Here is an 8366-nt window from a genome sequence, read left to right as displayed (position 1 = left end):
TTTCTGTCGAAAGAGCTTTTCGCCATGAAATTTCGCCCACTTTTTTTTAGGCTTTCGCGCTAGAATGAACAAAATCTTTACAACTATCTTATCCAGAATTGCGCTGTTATAATATTAATCTTGGCAATGACAGTTTCAGCCTAGATTGACCCAAATCACTTGGATCCAAGTTCAGATAATGAATTTGACAATTACAATAAGTAAAAAAGTTATTAGAATTTATTTATGTATTCATACAAACTAAATATTGTTCACTTACAGTTATTTATATAGTACATGCGTGCATACATACATACATACAGCAAACACATAAAAAGTCTTAAAGGAAAAAATCTAAAGAAAACAACTTACACGCTAAAAATCTAAAGCTACGTTTTACCAAAAGCATTAAAAACATGAACTAGTCAAATACACTTTTCAATTAAAGCAGAATATGTTTCCAAAACTGACTCAATCATCTAACAATTCTTGCTTGACTGCATGACTGATGGCGGCTGGTGTTGATGACGCCGAGCCGTAATTGGTGGATGAAGTGGGCGCCGAGTTGTTTCGCAGTAAATTGGCGCTGGACCGCGTGAACGCGCCACGATGTGCATTGAGCGTCGACGCTGGCGACATTGACGAGGCTGCACTTGTCGTATTGGTGGTGGTGCGCACGGTGGACGATATGGAGGCGACATTCTTTGGCAGCGCTGTCATAGCACTAGTGCTAGACGCCACCGCCGGACTCTGCAGCAGTGTGCTGAGGCGACGTATCATCGCCAGATCGGCCGCATTTATGGTGGGAGAACTAGAATTGAGGGTATTCAGCGGCGAGGCATAGCCAGAGGCGCTAGGCGATGAGGTAGGTGTCGGAGTAGGTGTGGGTGGTGGTGTACGTCCTTTGTTGTTTGGTATATAGCCATTCGTGTAGGCGGTAGTGGCGTTGGCGACATAACCATTACTAAAGGCTGTACCATTGCTGCTGGCATTAGAAACGTGACCGTTGTAGCTATTATTGGCCTGCGACGAACGACGTGCTGAGCTACAGCTCGCTGTTGTGTTTTCGAAAATTTCACCAATCACTTCATAGATACGTTTCTTGAAAATTATCTTCTGACGAAAGTCCATTGCCTTCATTTCGGGCAGCAGGCCTTGTAGAAACGCGGCGTCAAAGTCAGGATCGGGTGTGCAGAGTTCGCTGGGTTGGGGCTGTGTATAGGAAAAAAATAACAAGTTTTATTAAAAATGAAAAAGTAATAAAAAGCTGCAAAAACTAACCTTTATATCGCGCTCCGGCTCCACTTCCGCGCACATCATTGTTTCAGCTGGGCGCAGTCGCTTCTTAAATGGATACAATGGCATTACAGGTACTGGTACTTCTGCCACAATGCGTTCCACCACTTCCATTGGTTCAACAGGAAGTGCAGGCGGTAACGGTAGCGGTAAAGGTAGCGGCAGCTGCTGCTGTAGCTGCTGTTGTTGTTGTTGTTGCGGTTGTTGTTGTTGTTGCAGTTGTGTAGGTACAGATTGTGTTTGCTGTTGGGATTGTAGTGGTTGTTGATGCTGCACCAGTGGCAGTGGTGAGTTTTGCGCTGGCAATGTAATCTCCCCACCATCTGCTTGCGCCTCTTGTGCCGACTGGCTCTGTGATGCTTGCTCTCCCTTGCCCGACATGGTAGCCTCATCTACACTACTACTCGGCGCACGTTCTTGCTGTGACTCATCCTCATCGGTGCGCTGCTCATCGTCCTCTTCTTCCTCCTGTGCTGCCATGGCAGCAAAGCCATCAAATGACTCCTCACCGATGGGCACTTCAATCATTTCGCTCTTCTCGTCAGCAGATGTGTAGTAGTTGGGGCGACGTGATACCGGTATACCGGGGGTGATGTGGCGCGCTAGAAACTGCAACTCTTCATGCAGATAATAGGGTTTGGTACGATTAGCACTGGACGGAACTTTGTTTACATTGATGGAGCGCGCGAAAGAGGTGCGTATATTGCGCCAGCGTTCCTTGCATGATGGTACTGAAAGAGAGAGTGGAGATGGAGATAATATTAGGCATATTTTAAGTAATTTATAGTTAAATGAATGAGTGATTAAATTAAAAGTTTTTGCTAATCATATTTAATACAGGATAGCGTTTGCTTCAATATTTCCTACTGTCGATATTCAGAATAAACTATCCCGTAGATATACTGTTCGATAAACCGATACCGCAGGCGGGCTCGCGCTCAGAGACCGAGTGTTTTCTTTTTTCTTGAAGTCTGCCACGAAATCCGCTTGACCCATTTGTTCTGTTCAATATTGCATTACTGTTAGTTTTTTTTTGCACTCCGCAAATGGCATACAAAGAAAACTATTGACGTCGCAGGCTGTTTCGAGCCCTCAATCATGTGCAGCAGCTTGGGGTCACGACAGAAAAAGAAGAGGCTTCGGTGGAGTCACCCCAACTTATTCAGCAAAAAAACATATATTTTGTCCTACTGTTGGAAACTCCAGCCTTCACGAGCACAAATCCGACGACATGAACATGATAGTTCGTATTACTAGACCAAAGGAACCAAATCGATCATGTTCTAGATATCTCTATGTGAGGAGAAAACATCAACTCGTTTCACAACAAATCTTTTACAGCTAAGTGCTCATATACTCACGGCGATTTTTGTTGCCGCAACTCGACGTTTGTAGGAGAGAGCGTGACGAGGAAAGGAGAGGAGCACCGAGTTGCTCGTGCTCGGGCAACACGCTTTGTGCTCTCGTTCGCCTGTGTAAATTGAACCGCTGTTCACAGCTGACAACAACAACTGCATACACACAAATCGCCGTGTGTAAATGAAACGAGCATAACCAAAAGGGAATGTGAAAAATCGCGGCGACAAAAGTTTTCGTGTATAAACGCAGTCTAAGGGCTTGTTATTCAGCTATTATACGTGAGCGGCGAATCGATAAGGAGCATGCATCTACCTTTGTGCACAGTACGGCTGGAAGAGCGCATGCCTTCCGACCGTAATTTAAGGGTGCTCTGTCCGGTTGAGAGATCATTTCGTATACCTCAATTACCAAGTAAACATATTTCTAAACACCGCCCACAAAATCCTATTGAGCGTATTGTCTGGAAGGATGCTATCAGTATCACCTTCGACCCGGTAAATCCATCATAGAATAAGCATTAATTCTACACCTAACCTTGGAAAAGACCCTCGGATTCTATCGTGGCACGGCGATACCAAACAAGGTTCAGAAAAAAATTCCATTAGGAACGCACAATTTCTCACCTGTGCAAATGATATCACGGCCCTTAGTAGGCGCTTCCCCGGTCCTTTCTTTTCCAAGTTTAATGTGCAAGCAAACCGAATAACTATAGGATCAAGTATCTTTTAATCTAACTAACAGAAAACACACTAGAGCGCGGCAACCAAGTCCCTGTTTACAATTTCACTTCAGGAAAGAAATGCATGTGGATGTCTGTGTATTTACGAACCACCTTAACAGCGTCTATAACATCAGCCATGAAACTAATTTGGAAGTTCGATAGTCCAACATGCACTTGCATGTAAATGTTTTTATACTCTGGTACTGGTACTCAAAATGTCACAAGTAACAGCCTAATTACAACGGAATCAATTGCAGAGTTACAGGCCTATTCTGCGGTGGTAACATAAATCTTGTAACCGGTAATTAAAGTGTCTGTCAATTTTTAAACCTTTTTCGCATTCTGTACTCTCTTGCAACCGGTAAATTTCGTTACCATCTCATAAGCTAGTAACAAAATATTGCCCCGTGAAATATGCAATACAGGAATTTCCACAAATCTTCATAGCTGAATTGCTGAATATTTTCACTGCATTACCAACGTACCTAGAATCGCGGTGACAAGAACTGGTAACATTTTTTGGTAATAAAATTTTCCGGTTACAAAATCATCGGTAACGTGCAGAATAGACCTGCTAGTAGAATCTTGTAACTAAAAAATTAATCAAGCGGTGGACAATTGTCTCACTCATCACCCGTTTCTATCTGTAGAATGCAGGTAACAGTATTATTAATAACCAAAAACACACGCAATAATAAGTCGCAATTAAAATGCCACATTCGTATTGCTGGCAGGTAGAGTCAACACACCCGCGAATACCAAACAAACAAAACACTCTCGCTGAGAGCCACTCAATACGTGACGGAGTCACCGGTATTTCCGCCGCAACGACGCTAAATAAATGTTGCCCCCGCTGCTAACCAAGCAAGCGAAGTTGGCAATATTGCAACTTGAACGCGCGCTCACATTGCAGGCAAAAATCAAAACTAAACAGGCAAAAACAATAGCAGACTGTGAAGCAGACAAGAGCGCACATAAAATTCGGGACAGAAAAACAAACGATGAGAGAGCGTTTGTGAGAGCAAAGCAAGAAGGAGAGCGCGCGCGAACAAATATTGAAAGAACAACTACAAAAACACCACCACCACCAGCAAATAAACATGACAACAGCGCCGCTGACGTCGATGGCACAGCACCATGGCAATAACAATAAGAAAATGCGCACTTATAGCCAGCAATGGGGAATTGAGCAACAACAAAGCTACAACTGTGACGACAATGGCGATAGTAACATTTTGCTGGCGTGTTAAGCCGCGCGCAGGGTGAGCGAAGTGTTGAAGGTTGGTTGTATGTCTGGTTGTAAACGACACAAACAAGAGCCCCGTCTGGGTTGCCGTCGCAACGAATGCGCCCGCTCTCGACTACCAAAACATCAGCAGCAATGTGCGCGCAACTGACACAGTGAATAGCGACCGCGCTAGCCTACCAAGCAACGGAACAGCACAACAAAAAACAGCAATGCAGAAAAAACACGTCATGGCAGCTGCAAGTAGGCTGAAAAGGTTTTGCCTGACAACGGCCAGCTGGTGGTGGGGCGCAGTGAGCGCGCTACAGACCGCGAGTGTGAATGTGTGTGGAAAAAAGTAGCAGTAGTAGTGGTGGTAGCGGTGTTAAGCAAGCGGACAATGGCGATTTACAAAAGTGTTGCTGTTGCTGACGTTGTTTTTGTTGTTCGAATTGCATTCAATTAAATGCGCTACCGTCCGTTTTTAGGTAGCGTTGATGCATTTTTAGGCATGCGCGTGTCTGTGTTAATGTGTATGTACATACGTATGTAGCTACTTACTTGAGTCATCCATTTCCTTTGAAATCTTCACCCACGCCTTATCCACCACATCCTTTTTCAGGTAGTGCGGATGCGAGCGATCGTACATGCAGGGATGACGCTCGACTAGCCGACAGATTTTCGCGTTAATTTGATAATTGTCCGGTTTGGAATCGTTGGATGTGGACAGCCTCATTTTGCTTTGGTAGTTTGATACTTTGCGCAGTTGTTGATGTTGTTCTTCAGCACACAATCACTTGCTATGCACGCGGCGCGCACACATACCACGAGGAAAAAACTAACAATAGCGACAAGCGCTGCTTTGAAAATCCTCTAAACGCAGTTTTTAGACAAGTTTCGAAAATCACTTTTATGTAAATCTCTTTCTAAACACTATCACTAGCCACAATTGTTGCACTTAACTTTTTTCACTGTTCCTTTTCACACAAAAAATCAACAAGCGCTAGCTGAGCGCATACCACGCGTACGTTCCGCCAAGCCGTTCGATATGACTGCGACGATGATGATGAAATCGCCTAACAGCAACCAACAATTTTATATAATAACAGCAATTTTAGCGCTGAGCAACATGCAATTGTAGTCAACGAATGTTGGCCCGAACGAACGATAACGAATGACGATAGCGGCGCACACGAACAACGCAGAGTTTGGCTATGATGAAAGCGGCGATGGCAAACCTCCTCGAAAAAGCGGGCAATATCTACAACGGCAGGCGAGCAACTGAATGTGAAACGCGTCGACCAGCTCAGCTAAGCCGGGCGCTGAGTTGTGTTGCGTCGTACGGGGCGGCAGCGATTGCTGGTTGCTGCCTGCAGGGTATAGAGTAGGGGTAGTACGCGACAGGCAGCAGAGAGAGGAGGAATAAGAGCGTGTTTGTGTGTAAACGTGCGCGCGTTCGTTGAAGTGTTTGTGTGCGCGCAAACAACAGCAACAGTGGTGCGAAAACTGAACGAAAGTCATACATACATACATATAAATAAATAGTATATCGTCAACGACAACCAACGTGCCGACGACGTTAGCAACGGCTTTAGGTTGGCGTGGTCAAAGCAATGACGCGATAGCGAGCACTCTACCAACCTACTCATACAAATGCATGGTTATTGCTCACACGCACATACACACACACGAGCGCGCGCGCGCGACCTACCAGCAAGTGCTCCCTGCTGCTGCTGTTGCTGCTGCTGATACTACTACTGCAGCTACCTGACGCATGCCAACTCAACGATAATGACTTTGGTGGCGGGGCTCACGTCACTGGCGTTGCCGTTGTCGTTTGGCGCTGACGAGGCGGCTGAAAGCAAAAGCGACGCGCCGTCACAAATTGTGTCGCGTTGTCGATAAAGTCGATGAGACGTTTGCGGCCAGCCGGGTGGAGGCAATGGCAACACTGTTGCTGTGGCAATATGGCGCGTTGACGACAATGGCAATGGCGACAAAACAACAGCATGAGCAATAACAGCAAATAATTGTGTATGTAAATACATAAGGATGTACGTATGCATGCACTGCGGCATATGTATGTCTGTAAGTATGTATGCAACAGCGATACGATTGTAGCAGCGCTGCGTTAAAACAAAAACTTGGCGATAGCGAGGTGATTTTGATGACGGTGGTGATTTTGTATAGAGAGATGTATATAGATATGACAACATACAAACATACGTACATACATATTCCAGCAATTTTACTAATACATAATAAGCCACTGAAATGTCAACTACATATTTTGTTATATTTCATAGTTTGGTTGAACTAATATATGGAAAGTCAAATGAAAGAAAACCTCCTCTCTTATGTCCACTCGATAATAGACCAGCAGCCTTGGACGCCGTTGCGCAGCACCATTTCAGGAGAAACGTTAAGCATCGTAGACTCTTCTTAATAAATCGATGGTTTTGTAGACAACACAATTTTCCTAAATTTCTCAATGTTCACGTCCATATTTTCTGGATCCTGTACTTTAGCAAAACGTCTCCATATAAGGTCCCATTAGTCACTACATCTGAACACAGTGGAACGTTGCTTTGGTTAAGGAGAAGAAGGAGGCCCATTAAGTAAAGCTCCATTAAATCAGAATCCGTGGCAATCATACATAAATTGCAATTGGTGTCGAACATAGGGATTGTCCATAAACCAAAATAAAGCCCTTTCACTTGAATAAAGAAGCTATGCTTTCCAGATCCAAACATAAATGGGACTGCGACTGCTGTAAAAGAAGAGGTTAAATATCTTGGCATGAGCCTGTATAGAAAACTCACTGAAGATTCCGATTCCGCACATCTCTTCCCTTAAGCAGAGACGCAACGATACTCCAGGCGGAGCTAGGTACCATACTTGAGACCGCTATGTCTTATCATCAAAAACCCGTGTAGAGTGTGTTAAAGCACTCAATGATCTAGCTATCCAGGGTATCCAGTAATTGCCTGGTCATGAGGGCTACGCTTGTAATGGAAAAGCCGACTTCCAACTAAAATAAGGGTCAACACACACCATTTTTGATGAGGTAAGGCGTTCCTGAAACAAATTATGAAATAGGGCTTTTTTCAACCGTTTTCTGAGATAACGTGACCTTCTACTCAGCCGTCGGTGTTTAATAGAGCAGATACCAGATTATCTGGTTACCACAACCGAAGACACGATCTCTTGTAGCATACCTTTATTTGGTCTTGTAAAGGTCTTCTTGAATCCATGTAACGTTAAGGAACCTTAGGAGATCCGAAACAACACTGATTCGGATGAGACTCCTTTCTCTTGATGATAAACACGGCAAACGTTTAAAGGACTTTGATATGTTAATCCTAGAAAGCCAAACCTGGACTTAGTAAAGACTTCACAATGGCACATAATGTCTTCCGCAGTTTCTTATTACTTGTGAAACAATCTGCAGCGGTCAGAGTAAAAAAAAAAGCCTAGGTTTGGCGGCCGCTGTAGCGTAGTGGTTAGCAGTGCACGCTACCACTCCACAGGGCCTGGGTTCAAGATCGGTTTAACCCAACATCAAAAAATTAAAAGCAAAAAGGTTTTTTTTCTGTCATGAAAAACAGCTTCTTATAAAAATACAATCGCCGCTCGAAGTCCGCGTAAAACTGTAGATCCCTCCCCTTTGTGTGACAACATCAAGGCGCACGCTACAAATCGGTGGAGAAGCTCGGCCAAACACTAACGTTACTAGGTTTGACAAGTGTTCCATTGCCACAGTAGGAAAGCTACCTTTTGTGGTTT

General features: G+C 44.3%; 1 protein-coding gene across 1 annotated transcript; it reads right to left on the bottom strand.

Moving 5' to 3' along the window:
* Positions 1–239: 239 nt before the first annotated feature.
* LOC118739459 (mastermind-like protein 2) lies at positions 240–5865 on the bottom strand. The gene is made up of 3 exons (XM_036470808.1): positions 5142–5865; positions 1261–2006; positions 240–1191 (listed from the first exon to the last, which is right to left on the bottom strand). Exons 1-3 carry the CDS (start codon positions 5314–5316, stop codon positions 451–453), a joined length of 1662 nt encoding a protein of 553 aa, XP_036326701.1. The 5' UTR covers positions 5317–5865; the 3' UTR covers positions 240–450.
* Between the last annotated feature and the right edge of the window lie 2501 nt (positions 5866–8366).

This window comes from Rhagoletis pomonella, unplaced genomic scaffold (genome assembly GCF_013731165.1).
Source record: "Rhagoletis pomonella isolate Grant_MI unplaced genomic scaffold, Rhpom_1.0 Rhpom_scaffold_00005, whole genome shotgun sequence".
In the NCBI taxonomy this organism is placed as follows: Eukaryota; Metazoa; Arthropoda; class Insecta; order Diptera; family Tephritidae; genus Rhagoletis; species Rhagoletis pomonella.
Note: the sequence above shows the minus strand (reverse complement) of the source record. Positions and strands in the feature narration are given on the sequence as shown.

Coding starts and splice junctions, on each gene's coding strand:
- LOC118739459 (XM_036470808.1), bottom strand. CDS start 5,316: ATGAGGCTGTCCACATCCAACGATTCCAAACCGGACAATTATCAAATT. Junction 2,007..5,141: donor AAAGGAAATGGATGACTCAA/GTAAGTAGCTAC, acceptor TCTCTCTTTCAG/TACCATCATGCAAGGAACGC. Junction 1,192..1,260: donor AGCCGGAGCGCGATATAAAG/GTTAGTTTTTGC, acceptor TCCTATACACAG/CCCCAACCCAGCGAACTCTG.